This window comes from Enhydra lutris, unplaced genomic scaffold (assembly GCF_002288905.1).
Source record: "Enhydra lutris kenyoni isolate GAN:26980312 unplaced genomic scaffold, ASM228890v2 scaffoldscaffold16, whole genome shotgun sequence".
Classification (NCBI taxonomy): Eukaryota; Metazoa; Chordata; class Mammalia; order Carnivora; family Mustelidae; genus Enhydra; species Enhydra lutris.
Window position 1 is genome coordinate 16106386 of NW_019154100.1, and position 17003 is coordinate 16123388.

Here is a 17003-nt window from a genome sequence, read left to right on the forward strand (position 1 = left end):
CTGGAGGGCATGGAAATAAAAGCCCACGAGTTTATGCTATTTTCTCTATTGATTTATCTAAACCTTAAATGGCTGATTAGTCCATTTCCAGAGAGTAGGTTTCATCATACATGCCAGGCCTTCAGTATAAGTTTATCCCTCATTTGCCATCATGGTACTGTTCCTCCAAAAGGAACAACATTTTCTAAAAATATATAAATATACAACAAGAACTAAAGAAAAAATGACCATATAGTCCTCTCAATAAAACAAAAACAAACCCTTATATAGAATTAGAATGAAAAATACTAAATCCACATAATATTTGCATAGTAAAACTGTTCCAAAATATCCACATTTATGATTTCCTTTGGTGACACTGAGAAAGAAGCCAGACTTTTTCTTCTTTTCCATATTGGTGATAATGTTGAGGATTGTATTTGCCACAATGGTTAGTTATAATTTGTGAACAAAATTCTCACTCACTATATGACATCAATCACATTATTTGTGTTATCATTCTGTTTCATATGCTCCTGTAAGTAGAATCTACCATGAAAAATCCTTTACCTTAAAAATAACAAAATTTTAAAAACATATCACTTCCTTTGTACATAAAGAACGTTCTAGCATAACTAGCCTTTCAAATGTGGCCACCAGAAACTGCCCTCTGAAGTGATATACTGCAATTTCATATAACTTTATTAATATCACTTAAATGTGTTCATTAATATCACTAAAACATGGTTTTAATGTCAAAGAATACATCTCAGAGGAAGTCAATTCTCAGATATACTACCAAAGAAGCTGCTACCTAAAAATAGTATTAGAAAACCATATATTGTATGGAGGCCAAGTAAGAAATTAGATTTAAAATAAATGCACAAAAATGGGCTGGGAAACTTGATAGTTTCAGTAACTCCATACATAGCAGAAAAGGAAATGGATGGACAAATTGCTGGACCAAGAGAATGTCATACTTTAGTGAGGAGGACACATTGTCCCCTGTTTTAACATGGGCATTAGAGAATGTAATATTTCTCAGGTATAAATATTAATTAAAAATACTTAGGTGGCTTTTATAAATTAATTGTTACATATTCCACCAGAAAATTCTAGTGGGCAGTACTCACTCAACAGAATACAATGAAAAATGCAAAGATAAATGTACTGAAGTGGAAATAATGGCCACAACTCACGAGATGGCAATCTTTGGGTTCCAATTTCCACTAACCATATAGGAAGGTTTTCCTCAAGACAGCATTAAAAATCAAGTGCCTGAGGTGTAAGATTGGTTTGTATACTTCATTTGAGTGCAAATTCATAATCAATTAATTCAACTGTTTCTTTAATGACCTGGCTCATTATAGGAAGACAATGTGAATAAAGTGGCTAAGTTGAAAATTAAAGGACAAATATGAGTAAGATACAAATATAAGAAACCAGTGGGCATTCTCATAATTATCCCAGAAAAAAATGGGAATCATATGTAAGTCAAACTACAATGGAAAGAAAATGGCTGATGAATTGGAAAATTTCCTTAGCTCTTTTCCAAGGGTAGAGTTTCCTAAAACTGAAGAAAGTTAAAGCTAGAGTGACCTAAACATTTAGGAACGTGCTGCAGGGTAACATAAACCCAAGGTACAGGAAGGGTCAGAATGATTTCTTAGGTCTCCATCTACAAATAGGATTATTCCATGAAATCAAACTTTCATCGTTGGAGGTGATGACATCCAGGCAAAGCAAAGGTACTCACAGGAACAGCAGAGGCCCTGCTTCCCCACACCGATCAGCATGTTTAGGCAAAGATTGCAGTAGGCAGGTTTATTAAAGTGCTTGAGTCGCCACACATGCTGTCCATCATCCTTCACGTTCTGCACAGGACGTAAGAGAAACAGATTTCACTTAATGAAATAAACAGTGGAATATGCAAGTGCCAATAAAACTCAGAGCTGGACTGAGGCATTTGAAGACAATCTGTTATTTCATCCCTGCCTTTCTCCAAGATCGCCAAAGAGTCTAGAAAAACACATGTGCTCTAGTAGAATGAGATCCTGCTAACAAATCTCGGATACTATAGCAACGCACACATTCTTGTCTAATGTCAACAGTCCAACAGCATGTCCCAAACCATCATAATGACCTGCCAAACTGAGCACTCCCGAAGAACAAGGACATATCTGCCTCGCCTCTGAATATTTTATCCCTAACACAATTCCAGAAACAAATAAATGGATAAAGAAAGAGAAAACATTCTTCAGTGGAAGAGCGTGACACATAAAAACTCGGAAAGAATGTTAACCCTTGCTTAATAGTAGGAATGTGCAACTTTCATGATGGTGGGGTCTTAGGAGGCAGAGGGATGGGACTGAATGGGAGGGGAAAGATCAATACTTCAAGGTAAGTTATTGGTAATATTTTAAGACTTCAGTTGGGGATTACTTACAGCTTATAATTTATATTAGTATATTTTTGTATGTCACAAATAGCAAATTTTAAAAGGTAAATTTTTTTAAGGACCTAATCATATTACCATGTTGGTTCTTCCTCTTTTGTAAAATATCAATGATTTTAGTCTCATAGAAAGGTGCAAAATATTAAAACTATATTACTGTATTTATAACAATTACTGTAGTTATTTGCTGCAATAAAACCTTAGGTTTAAATTAATTCACATTTTAGCATAACAACTATAATTATGATTTACCTTTCTAAGTAAAACTATATAATTCATAATAACTACTTCTCTAATAGGTATTTAATTATATCTGTATTGTTCAGATTGAAGTAAAATGAAATAATATGATGCTCATGAGTCTCTTGAATTCCTTACAAGAAGATCAAGATATTAAGTGAAGTTATTATATATCATTACTTTTGTTAGTATCATTTTCTGCATTCACATGTAGTCCTTGTACACCATTCACCCACTTATATCAAACTCAGATTCATTTTAGACATCACTCATTCTATAGAAACCATTACAGAACATGATTTTTCACATTAGCCCAGTTGTCTGTTTTTCAGAATACATTCACCTAATAAAACTTTTTGATCACCTACTATGTGCTGGGACACTAACACAATTTCTGTAGTAGTGGCACAGCATACATATGTCCAGATGATTTAATTTCTCTTGATGCTAACATATTAATAATAATGCATCCTGGCCACTTTTTCTTATTTCTAGTCAAGAGATAAACCACCAAATTTGAAATCCTTGATTAAATCCATAGTAACTAATTCTCACATTAGAACCAGAAATGTCAAATTTGCATCATAATATGAAACATTAATGAAAACGCTTCCTGGGAGATACTTCTCCATGGGTGTCTTGAATTTCTGCACATTTTATAAGCAGAAGAACTGTCCTTTTTTCCAGACTATCTTTTCAAAGATATCTGAAAAACAAATAGCCTTGAATAGAGATATATCTCCCTCCAGGGGAGAGGGCAGGTTTACTTACTGTCCAGTATAATAAAAATAATCTCTCCCTTCTAGGAAAAGGTTAAGCAGGTTTGTTTACTGCACATTATAAAAGATTTAGTTTCCCCAGGCCAAGGGTTCCAAGGTCTGATGCTGTGCACAGTGATTCCTTGGGCCACATTCCATCACTGTGAGACTCTATAGGCCCAGAGAAATGCCTCAGACATGTAGCTCCTATTGCTTGCTTTGCTGTAAATAAAGAAGTCCTTTGTTTCTGACCCAGGGGTCTCATGTCCTCTGCCAGTATTCATGAAATGTTAGCAAGCTAACTTGTTAACTTACAAGTAGGGTAACTCTCAGACTCTTCACAGTTCTTGACAATGCTCAGATTCTTTTTTTTTTTTTTTTTTGGACAAAGGCCTAACAACTCTCAACAAAAGCAGTTATGTAGAAACACTGGTGTTTCAATTTCCTTCCACAACTTAAGAAATAGGCTTCATAGTAATTTCTGAATCCATTGCTGATTTGTTTGAATCATAGGATTTCTAATATCTTTATTATATGAATGGAATGTTTTATATATTCCTTTAGCATTGCTGTATTTTTCCGACTGTCAATATTTTAAAAGTTCTATTCCCTCAAAAAAGAATAAAACATCCTGAGTGAAAAGCTTAAGTAATGGGGCTGTTAATTTAATATATAAAGATAGATAGGTAGATAAAAAGATAGATAGATAGATAGGTATAATATAGAGATACAGATAGATAAAGTTAGCTTAAACTAAGATTCTGAAGTGAAAAGAGGAAAGGGAAAAAACCCTAATTTTCATATGTATTACTGTTCTCATAATCCTTGTCATTTTATTTTTAAATGAGTGTCCATTACATGTGAATAAGCCTCATCCTTTTGAAGAGCACATATGGACGAAGTTAGCTGGCATTTTCCTTATCAAAAAATAAACAAGTCTGAACGTGGGTGTTCTGTCAATCAGAACACTTAGCCATGTTACAGGCTGCAACTGATGTACAAATCCATTACCCAGACATAAAAGACTTTACCAAAAAACAAATTAAATAGCTTTATAGCTCTTAACCGGATACATCGCCAAAATATGCAAAGGATGAAATATGTATGTGACTTCGAGAGAAGAAATTGAAACCAGGAGCCAACTACTTCTCAGCAGTGCAAATTATACCAGCGCTCTGTATTTTCATGTCTTGTCTCGTTTGTCTTATTTAGATGGTAAACTTCGTGGGGGACTGGGAGGATCTGTCCCTTACTCCATTCTATCAGCCAGTGAAGCATATTCCTATTAGTACTTCTATTGCAAATAAATATTTATTGTCCTAGAAAGGAATTCATTTTTTTAAACAAGAAATGATGAAGAAATCCAGAGGGTTCGATTCCTGGGCCATTATGAAAATGTGGATCAGACATTTCCCATTTCTTCTTATTTTCCTCTCTAATAAAATGAAAGCACCCACTTTCCTCTCCCAGGCCGTGGGAGAGGTTTCATTATACAATACCTGTGAAGTCACTTTAGCTCCTCAGAAGACTGGTGTTATATAAACAGCAAATATTATTACCATCACTGGATTGAGTTGTGTAACATCTCAATGTTGCAGCCCAAAGACTTGAGAAGGATGTTTGTAGGTTCACCATACTTTGTTCCATAAAAATTTTGTTCCCACTTTTTCATTACCAGACATCGTTAAGAGAAATTTATTCCTGATATTTGTAGAACACTATGTTTTAAAATTGAAGCAGTTCAGTTCTGTGAACTGATGAGGAGAGAGGAATACTTAATGAAATGTAGGCAAGTTCACAGATGAGCTCCACATTCTTCGCCCCCTTCCTCCCCTCACTTATAGTCAAAAGGAGGTTTCAAAGGCAAGAATGCCCTTTGGAACTTTTGGAAGCCTACTTCATTATTTTAGTGTTTTCTAAAGCTTTAGTTTTTCCCTAAATGCATCCAAGATCACACACCCTCTTCAAGTGAACTAGGGCTATTATAAATAATATCATTTTTTTTTTTCAAAAGACCTCAAGGAGAAATTTTACTAATGTCATAACCAAAATGCTCCTAACCCCCATACTTGGTCACATCCCTGTTTCAAATGACTTCACTTACAACACATTTAAGAGCTAACATTGCAAATTAATTCCAACTCATTAAATAATAAGGACCATTAAAATTACCTTACCTTTCTGCTCAATGTCTCCAAAAAATTGTAACAATATGAAAGAAAATGCTCTTTTAGACAAAAAGATGAGCTATATCAGGTCTGGGCCAAGAGAATGCAAAGAGATATTTTAAAGTTCTGAGCAGCATGCAATCAACTGCTTATCTCCAGACCCCAGTTTCTGAAGTCAGGCTCAGGACCTACCATACTTGGGTTCAAATGCAAACTCACCAGGCCATCACATTGCATAGTCATTTTCCTTGAATGACCCAATCTGGAATGTCAAGAATTATTGCATCTATCCAGCTTTGTAATTCCTTTCTAGACTGAGCAATGTATAAACAGCTAAACAACATCTCAACCAAATTAAATTTTAAAAAATAGAGTGTGAAGCATTACTTTTCCAGATATAGCCTAGTCTATTAAGAATGCATCATCTTCTCTCTGCTCAGCAGGGAGCCTGCTTCCCCCTCTCTCTCTGCCTACTTGTGATCTCTGTCACAATAAAGAATGCATCATCTTCAGCTCTCCATTATATTCAGAAATTTCATTAGGAAATAGATTCCATCAGAAATCGGGAGGCACACCAAACAGTTACTTTTACTTTGCTGAAACAATTGGAAAAAAAAAAATGTCCTAAAACATTTTGATCAACAGCAAAGTTTAAATTACATATAGAGTTTAAAGTCCAGGATTCTGAGGACACATGCAGAGAAATCAAAACACATATCCACCAAAAACCATACGTGCAAGATGTGGGGACTACAATCCAAGACTAAGAAGGTAAAGTATTCTTATATTAAGCCAAGTTCCTACTTAAATGTCTATTTCTGTTTTTATGATAATAGGAAGTCAAGAATTTTCCTTGAAAAATCTAATAATGTTCTAAGATTACAGATACTAGGAATTGGAGCATTATTAATTATCTTGTTCACCTAAGAAAAGGAATGTCCGAACTCAAAGTATATTGGAAAAGGAAAAGGATATTCTTGCCTACCTTCTTTTTAATGTGTCCAGAGAGGATGACTGGCTAGCACAAAATGACCTCATTAGTTAATAACAGAGCCAAGGTAAAGATCAATTTGATGAACTTCACTACTAACGTACTATCTCTTCACTAGTCCATGCATCTTGCTGAGGTTGTCTTAAGTGAGTTAAATAAAGGGTAGTAGATTCCTTTCTCCTAAATAACTAAAAATAAATCAAAACTCTTTCTCTTTGTAATATGACAGATTAGTGACTGGCTAAATCAGGGATCTGAAAACTATGGCCATTGGGTCAAATGTGGCTGGCAACCTATTTCTGTCAATAAAGTTTTATTGGTCTCCTTCCTTTACCTAGTGACTGTGATTGCTTTTGTACCAGTTGTAACAGAGGTACTGAGAATTTACAACAGAGACCTTATGGTCCACAAAGCCTAAATTATTTACTCTCTCTGTTCCTTTACAGACAAAGTTTGCTAATCACTAGAGCAGAGCTTTATTGCTAGATGCAATTATTTTCAAATAAAATATTTTCATTCAAAATTGAATTCAAAAAAATTCTTCAGTGAGATGAACTCCAAAGGAAGAATGAGTAAGTCTCCTGTATAAATGACTATGCCTCAGGTGTAATTAAAATCACAAGTGCCACCCAAACTCTCAGTTTTCCTCCAGACCTAAGAGATTGTACCATTTCATGTTGGGTATGCTAAGTTTGATGGACTTCTTCTTTTTTTTTTTTTTTTTAAAGATTTTATTTATTTATTTGAGAGAGAGAGAGAGAGAGAGAGAGAGAAAGAGAACATGGGGGTAGAGGGGGTCAGAAGGAGAACCAGACTCCCCACTGAGCAGGGAGTCTGCTGAGGGTTTGATCCTGGGATTCCGGGATCATGACCTGATTCAAAGGCAAACACTTAACCAACTGAGCCACCCAGGTGCCCAAGTTTAATGGACTTCTTAGAAGAGAAAGGAAATGACTCTTACTTTCTTGCATTTGATAGAGAATCAGATTCTGATAAACTACATTTCCATTTTTCATTTTGGTTCCCAAATAGATAATATTCAAAATAGAGTAGGTTTTTAAATGCTGTTGATAGAGAAAAATAAACTACAATGAAATCACAACTGTTCTGCTTTGCACTAGAAGTAAGGATTGCTCTCCCAGGACAATGCTCTTATCTGTGTAATTTGGCTAGTACACCACAGTCACTTTCAAATACACCATAGTATTTAACATGCACTCTTAATCAGAATCTACTCCCCGAGCTCATAATTGACAGAAGACAAGAATATATAGGACAACATAACAAGACAGGCTGCACAATAAATGGCTGGATTCAACCTAAAGCTTCTGGATTTCCAATTTGATTAGCAAAAGTGGGGTGGGGAGGGTTGTGGGGGGAGGAAGGGGGAAATGGCATCATGAATCACATTCTCTACAGGTAATAACATAACACATTAACTGCCTACAGAAAAGGAAATAAATCTCAATTACTAAAAAAAGGCCCTCATCACTCAGTTGTCGTGTCATTCCTGCTTTGTAAAACACTTTCCATGCCTTGGAATTAAAAAGCTGTTTCTAACAAATAAATGCTCTGTTTCGTGATCATAATTACATGGCTTATACATTTTATTAAAAGACAATTCAAAGGATTATTGGCTTATTCTTTTTTTAAAAAGCAAAGGAAAAGAGATTTAACTCTCTTGAATTGTTCTGTGGGGGGGGGGGGAATCCCTGCTCCTACTTAAGGTGATCTGTAAATGTTAAACGATGTTGCCCTGCCATCTAGCGGCCTTAACAGGAAACACAATTTTGAAATGTACTGGTTACTGCTTTGAAACCCTGTATTGGTATCTCTCCTATTACGCTCCAAAAACATCTCCTATGACTAAAAACACAAACCATAAATGTAAGAATATGATTGTAAATTAAATTACCTGACAGAAATTAATGACAAGGAATTCTAATTCAATTGAAATAAAGTTACTGCTACACCAGAAACTGATGAGGTACTGTTTGCTTGAAAGCGTCTGCATTAAATCCATATTAAATCTGTGGACTCCATTTACCCATGCCATTTTCATAACTTTACAAATACCTATATTTATTAATTGAATTATAAACAATTTCTAAATAGTAGTTTCCAAAGATGAACATCATTACAAAATCTTTCTGTACTATTTTAGATGACTAAAATACATTTTAGTACATTTTAGATGACTTAGTCTTAGATGACTAAGACTGTATTTCTGCATTTTGCTGTCCAACACCCCAACTACCAAATGGTTTAGTTACTCATTCCTGAACATTCTCTCACACTAAAATTTACATAAATATTTAGAATAAGCACATGTAAGCACAATTTTAGCTTTAAAAATACAAAATTCTCTTCAGGAGAACTGTTATTATCAGGACTTCCTTGACTAGCATTTGACTTTTTCTGTGTAGAGTAAACACTGAACCTTAAAATGTTAACATTTTATAAAATTAGTCTTTTGTTTTCTCCTGACAGACTTATATACACTTTGTCAGAAGGTGTATTAAACACTCAAACAAATATTTATAATATAGAGATATACAACAGGTTATTACAAAAAGATATCAGGTTATGTATAGTATGAGAACATCAGATACAAGAAACCGCTGCTGCATTTGTTTTCAAAATGTAGAAATATGTATGTATAGACAATAAGATCTATATTATCTTTGTTTTATTATCTACTTTAAGGATAACATCCTGTATATCCTCTATTAGTAATTTTCTTTGCCTTCCTCTGGCCATGTCTAAAATCCTATGGGCCTCATGAAGAATAAGATTCACCTGAATGGAAAAGAATTTGAAGAATCAGGTGGAAAGGAGACAAATACTACTTCCCTGAACCCCACTTACATATTCTCAAACCCATATGTAAATATGTACAAACATATTTGTATATATTCTCACATGTTTTACAAACACAGACTGTAAGATTTCTTGAAAGCTTTTAAAAATCTGCTCTCTTTAGTAACTGTGGTATAGTCTTGAATCTGCAAGATTGTTTTCTCTGGTAACAAGAAGTATGCAAAGTTTTAGAGTCAGCAGCCAAGTGGTGGACATTATGTTTTTGCAGCTCAAAATTCTAAATATTGTATGCGTGCTTTCCATCAGTAATGCCCTTTGAATCTTAGTATACATTTCACTATACGCATGTTATGGTTAATTCTTGTTTATTAATGCTAAATACAAAATTTCCATAGTGATGCATTGAGTTCAAAATTAATGATTACTGAAAACGACATCAAGGTTGGGTAGCAAGGTTTGGTTTCAAAGTCACTGTCATATCCCTTAGATTGATTTCTTTTCCCCCAAAGCCCTCTTTAAGTAACACTGGAGGCACTGATACAAGAAAACTTTTGATAAGCCTAGAATGAAAGGCTGGCTGATCAACTACCTCAATATATAATTGGCTTCTCCAATATTATATAATGTGTGTGTGTGTGTGTGTGTGTGTGTGTGTGTGTATTCTCAACTACCTCAATATATAATTGGCTTCTCCAAGTATTGGTTATCAATAAAACAGATTTTCTTCATGGGGAGGGTGATTATGGAATGAGACGGAGCAGCACAAGAACCAGAGAATGCAACAACACTAGGGAGTTTCTTGCAGTAAATAAAATGATGAGAAGGTCGATAATTTTTTAAACTAGATTGTACTTTAAATAGAGGAAAAAGAGAGAAATTATATTAAATAATATGGTAATACCTAAAATGAATCAATGTATTTGTGGCAAGTATTACTAGAGGACTTATTATTAAATTGCCCTGTGGCATACTTATTAAAAGGACCAGGCACTCACTACATGCTTAATGACAGAAAATGGCCAGATCAATTTATCATCAAAATGTGTAATAGAGAACCCCACTGACTTACCACCAGCCCATCCTCTTTAAATGCTTACATTTTCCAAGCCCAGAAGAACGAGAAGTGGAATTGTTGTCATTCCTCCTTGGATCCATTCCTCCAGAGAGACTGTCCCATCATGATCATAGTCAATTTCTTCCATCATTTCATGGAGGATCTGGAATAGAGGAGATGAGGGAAAACTCGCTATGAATCAATAAAATAAATTTCGTAACAGAGAACAAAGCATTGCATTGAATTGGTTATGACAAACTGACTAGTAGCTAAGTAAAGAGTAGAGATAAATATCTAGATAAGGTGGTACAATGTCAATCCAATAACTGAGAATACAGTAGCTTGTTAAGATTTTCTAGAACCTGACTTCTTATATTATTCAACTTTTAGAAATAATTGGTTAACTTTTTAATACTTTGTCCCTGAATGGTACAGCTAAAACAAGAAAGTATCTTTAATTTAAGGGTAAAAGTGGTCTTTAATTGCTTTCTCTAGATTTTTTTAATTCATATGTATGCCAGATAATGTCTGAACAAATTAACTTCATGGCAGAGAGCTGAAATGATTCTTTGCTAAGTGGTAAGGGGTGGGGAAATTAAGTTGCTTTTAATTGCCTATCAGAACCTAATAAAGCCAAGAAGTTAAACCATCAAGTCTTTTTATCAGATTTCTTTTCTAAAGATGACTTATACAGAATGTCCCAAAATGTTCTGCATTGTGTTTGTTGTAATTACACTTATGTCTCAGTTTTATAGTGGTAATATCAGTATTTAATCCAAAAGATTGCTGAGAGGGTTAAGTGTATTAATATGCTATAAATATCTTCAAAGAGCATCTAGTAGGTATAGTAAGTGTCACATAGGTGTTGTTAATGTTTTATTAACTATATATTACATAGTTACTACAACTATATATTATATGGTTACAATACAATAACTACCCTTGGTTGCTGGGAAGGTACAATACTACCCATCCAACAGCACCAAAATGGGAAACATGTTAGAACTCCAATAAAGAAAGTAACTCACTACCTTTATCTAATACAGAAATTTTCATCAATTCACAAAAAATAAAAGAAAAGAAATACAGAGAGCATTGGAACCGAAATTTGAAAGGTGCAATAAATGGAATGCTTGATATGTTGATAGAAGTGCCTAAAAACTCCTGAACTTCATGGGTGGATGTTTTTCCCATGAAAGACAACCTGATTTGATAATCAGGTTATTTTCCTTCATACAAATTTAAATATAGATTGAAAAAGAAGAGACTTTTTGGAACAAAATGGTACTGAAATAATTACTTTATTATTCTCAAAATGAAAAGCAGGGGAAATTATTTAAAACTTGGCAAAATGCTGTAAGATCTTGTTAAAATGTCCCACCCCTTGAACGCACTTTGATGAACTTGGTGAAATGAATAAAACTAGAACACAGAGCATTGTTTCAGATGTCTGATGCTTTCATTTTGTACCTAATAAATCTCATGTGAGAGCCTGGGTTTGTTTTTTCAAAACCTCGTCCAAGGATGTCTCAGTCTTCCCTATTAACTGTCATGGACCTCAAACGTTAGATTATCTTTATTCATATATGCAAATGTATCAGGGCTCTGACCACGTGTACAAATGTATGCACTGGTTTAAAATGGGCAGAGTTGGGACACATGGGTGGTTCAGTCAGTTCAGCATTGGCCTTCGGCTCAGGTCATGGTCTCAGGGTCCTGGGATCGAGTCCCATGTCAGGCTCCCTGCTGAGCAAGGAGCCTGTTTCTCCCTCTGCCTGCTCTGCCCATCGCTCCCCCTACTTGTGCTCTTTCTCTGACAAATCAATAAATAAAATCTTTTAAAGAAGTAAAATAAAATGGGCAGAGTTGTTGAATCATTAGGCAGGATGAGGCAGTCCCTATGACAGCAAACATACTGCCCAATGTAAGTCTTTTCATCTTCACTTTCTACTATTTATACTAGTCATAGAAGTGGCAGATTTATCAATGTGTGCCACAAATGACAAATAATGCTATATAGTTTATTATTGTATTTCCCAGTAGGTCTTTGTCATAATTAGACTGCCTAGCCACCAACTGTTCCCTTTTTCAAATCATCCAGATCCCCCTTTTCCTCAAGTGCTTGGTTCCCTCAATATTTTTTCTGGGGAAGCAGTGGTGCCCCCTTCTGTTTCAAAAATTGATAGAAAAACATCTTCCTTCCTTCTATCACTCTAGCGAGGACAGGAGGCTTGGCTGAAAGACATACGATATTCATGGGTATTGAGGTGAGTACAATGGAGAAAGTTGATGTAGATGAACATAATCAAAAAGGGCAACAGAACTTAAAAAAAGAAGTCCCTTGATTTCAGTGGAAATAGTATTAAGATGACTCAAGCAGTATTCTTAGAATTACATATAAGTTACCACTATTACTTATTATTCCATATACAAACTGCAACTTTGTGAATATCTGTTATGCCTTATGTTCACAGCATGGTGTATTTCCATATCTTCCCAAAAAGAAAAACCAGTTGAGTTAAAACTTGGAGAACCCCAATCCCAGTAAGAATGGTGTCCCTCCTTTGGATATGACACCGCATATAACTTTGTTTCACTTTACTGGCACTGCTTTCCAAAGCAAAGGAAATGCTACCACAGCTCTCTTATCACGCTACTATCATGCTGTTATAAGACTTTTTAAAATTCTTATAAAATGTAAGTCATTCAAATAAAATTGATTTGTATATGGTTAATTCATTTACAATTTGATCAACCTAGTTGGTTTCAAGAATAAACTAATCAATAAGGTACTTATCAGCTCTCCCCAAAATATTACTTGTAGTGAAAGTCAAAGTTTCTAATCAAGTATGTTTTAATATACATTGGAATAATGTTGTACTTTTGGTATAAATCTGTTAAAAATAAGAAGTTGTTATATTCTAAAAGCCTCTTAGATATCATTTCTTTGAACAAATTATCACAGTTTTCTAGCTCTATCTTTAACTGGCTGAAGAGCTGTGAGAAGTAACTTGAACATGCTGGGGTCCCAATTCCCTTATCTATAAAATGAGTAAAATCATAGTATCTATCTCAGAGAGCTACAAGCACTGAGTAACACATATATAGGAAATAACAACAGTGCCCTCCACACAGTCAACTGTCACCAGCTTCTTAAGTGACTTCACCTTCTTTTAGAATGAAGATTTAGCTATTTCCATAAAAGGAAAATATAGACATCATGAATAACATACATTAACTCTGACGATTTTATGGCATGGCATAACCTTGGCAGTATCCACTGGCAGCTTCTGCTTACCTAAAGATATATGAGATCGCCATTCAAATTAATTTCCATGAAGAAGAAAAGCAAAAGTTACTGCTAAGAGCTTCAGAACACCATGTATACCTTTTCTTGTTCAGAATCCACTTTCGCTACTGAATAGAAATATTAATTTAGGATTATCAAAAGAAAACACCAAATGGCAGTAGTATATTAGGGTTCCAAAAAAGAGAAAAGTGACATGGGCCTTCTAGAATGTAGCCAACGGGTAAATCATCCATATACCTACTGGATTGAGTTCAGTGACATCCCATTCAAGGTATTCTGCGACATGCATCATCTGACTGATGATATTTTCTAGCTCCTGGAGAGGAGAGAGAAGAGGGAGAAAAGGTGAATACAGGGTCTTTGTAAGTTTTTCAAATGTTGACTTATAAGAATTGTTTTTGTTTAACATGTAATTCAAAAACCAAAAGTTACATGATTAATTTGTGTATTATATATAATTTGTACATATAAATTAATTTATATATAATATGTCTTTTCAACAGTCTGATTATACATAAAAGAAGCACTTGAATATAAATTTGTTTTGTACTTTGTCTCGAAGTCTTTCGAGACTTGTGCCCAGGAGAGGGCACAATTACACAAAAAAAGCTTTTCTTCCAGTAGAAGATTTTTTTAAGGAAGAAAATCTGTCTTTGGAAAGGAACATCTGATCAAAATGGGAGCAGACATATTTTCACAAGATGTGATGTTTAAGTCACCCAGTATCCTGGCCCTTTGGGTTGGAAACTAGGTGTGGAAGGATTGGAGAAGTGTTTTAGGGCAACTGAAAGGTTTATTTTTATTCTGATACACTGAGAACGTATACTGACTGTTCTAGCCATTAATGGATATAATTTGCTCTGCTAGAGGTGTGTTCAGAGTCAAGGTTTGGAAGCTAAATACATGTAGAGTTTATTTTTTAAGGAAATAGAATTTCAGTTAGCATTTTCGTATTATTTTACTCAAGTGTCAACTCTTTGAAGAATGATTAATTAATACATATGCCCTGAATAAATAAAGCATTTGCTCATACCTATTGAATAAAGCATTTGCTCATTCTCTATCTCCAGAAAAGATTATACATACTTTGTAAATGCTAGTAATTTTAAATATAGTCACTGGCATAATTAAATGTGGTGCCTTAACGGTATAATAATTTAAAATATAAGAAATATAAAAGGATAAGGTTTGAAAACATATTAGTTAGAGATTATTCTACTCAAATCTCCGATCTAATGTATGTAGCTGATATCCATACAGCAAAGAAGGAAATATGGTAAAAGAGGTTGTCGTTTGGGGGACAATGGACCCATCTGAGAAACTGATGAAAGCTCCATTCCTCTCTCGAGAAAAAATGTAATCATGAAAATGTTCTCTAGGTAACACAGGTTGCCCCAGGAAAACATACAAATATAAAAGTGTTTCCTTAGTACAGTTAAGAACATTTTTAAACTAAAATACTTTGGAATTATAGGTTAGAATTGTGTGTCTGTCTTCGCCTATTTATGCCTTTATGATTTGGAGTGAAAGTCCCTGGACATATTTTTAGGAATGGAAACTCTTCTTATGTAGGCATTTGACACTAGTCATTTAAGATTCAGGTTTCTCATCTGTAAAATCAGTATTCTACTCTTACCTAGTGCATAGAGTTGCTGCAAAGAGTAAACATGCTATGATATGAAATACATTTATGCTTCCTGGCATACTGCATAAGATCAATAAGTATTCACTAGCATTATTACACATAGTGGTCATTTTCAAAATATCAATTTTCCTCTGGTTGGCCTCTAATATGTGACGTGCTACACCTTCAAATTTCCAAGATTAATGACATCAGAATATACAATTTCAACCTGATAGTGAAGGAAATATAATGGGTGGTAAGGTGCCTGGAGAAATACACAGAAATAAAATTCAGGCCTTTAATTATAAAATAGACTAGTTTAATCATAAATCAGTTTATTTATTCCCAACTCATTGTTTAATATTAGATGTATAGTTATAAATATTGCAATAGACTATATGTTAACATCAATAATGCAAAATGGCCAGAGACCAAAAAAAGCATTTGACTGAATTTTCAAATCAGCTGCCAACCCATGGCTAAAAGCCTAGTAAAGAAACATCCTTTTAATTTAATTAAAAAGAAACATTAAACAAAATAAAATTTCATTTAAATATAATTTGCATTAGTATAGTCAGAAGTGCTACAATAAGCATATGGAAATATCTAGAGAAGTCTAAACTTCTCACTGTGAAATGCCACCAGAAAATGAGCAAATGTATCATGTAGCTTAATATTCCTAAATGGATAAGCACTTAAAAATGATAGCATTTGAAAAATTGGAGAGACTTAAACATAAGGAATCCCACAATCACAGCATCAATTTATATTGGTGGTCATTTCCTAAAGGAGGAATTAAATATTTTTATCTCTCTCTGGAGACGCTAATGTGCCATTATCCTACACAACGTTACATAAAAATGTATCCAACTTCATTGCTTTGCTTATAGAATTCTATTTGAGTTCTGCCACAGGGAGGAGTATCAGATGAAGAGAGAAACTCACTCATTATTAGAAGTAATGTTCATTTTAATCAATTTAAAAATATCAAAATATTTGTTATTTAAGGTACCTGTATACTTCAAGATCTCCATAGCCTGACACTTGCTATGTTTTAAGATTCTTCTATTTCCTTTACAGAAGAGTCAATATACGAAAAATGTGTCACTAACAAATATAAAATGCATTATTGGATGGATTTATATTTGAAGCACTGATTTGTGCAGTAAAACTAAGAATCTAATCACTCCTTTGAAAACTATCAATGATTTGTGTATATTACAAATACAATAAGCATTAAATATTCCTTTTAGTTAAATCATTCAGAGATGGTATTATTCTCCTATTGATTTTTATGACTAAAATGATAAAGAGTACAAGTTACAATTTAAATTAAAAAGGAAAGTTGGTTAAAGCAATTTATAAATATATGTATTTTAATAGCATATATGACTAAAAGAATTTTAAAACATGGAAAAAATGATAAAATGATTAAATTAACTTTATAATTCCTTTCAATTCTACTGGAATTCTTGTTATTTTTCTTAGTATCAAACCTCAGATTTTTTTTTTTCTTTCTAGATCAATGGTCTCAACTTTCTCATGTATTATTCAAACAACATTGGGGTCTTTTTTATCTTTCCATGTATAAAAAGTCACTTTTT

The 17003-nt window shown here is 34.0% G+C and overlaps 1 protein-coding gene across 5 annotated transcripts in view; it reads right to left on the reverse strand.

Annotated features, from left to right (window-relative positions):
- The window catches only part of LOC111147309 (diacylglycerol kinase beta), a 630133-nt gene that overhangs the window by 491325 nt on the left and 121805 nt on the right, over positions 1–17003 (reverse strand). For all 5 annotated transcript variants that reach the window (XM_022503292.1, XM_022503290.1, XM_022503289.1 and 2 more), the window contains 3 exons: positions 14017–14091; positions 10509–10628; positions 1736–1853 (listed from right to left, as the gene is read on the reverse strand). In XM_022503292.1, the coding sequence (XP_022359000.1) occupies positions 1736–1853; positions 10509–10628; positions 14017–14091 (313 nt within the window). The remainder of the gene's footprint in view (positions 1–1735; positions 1854–10508; positions 10629–14016; positions 14092–17003) is intronic.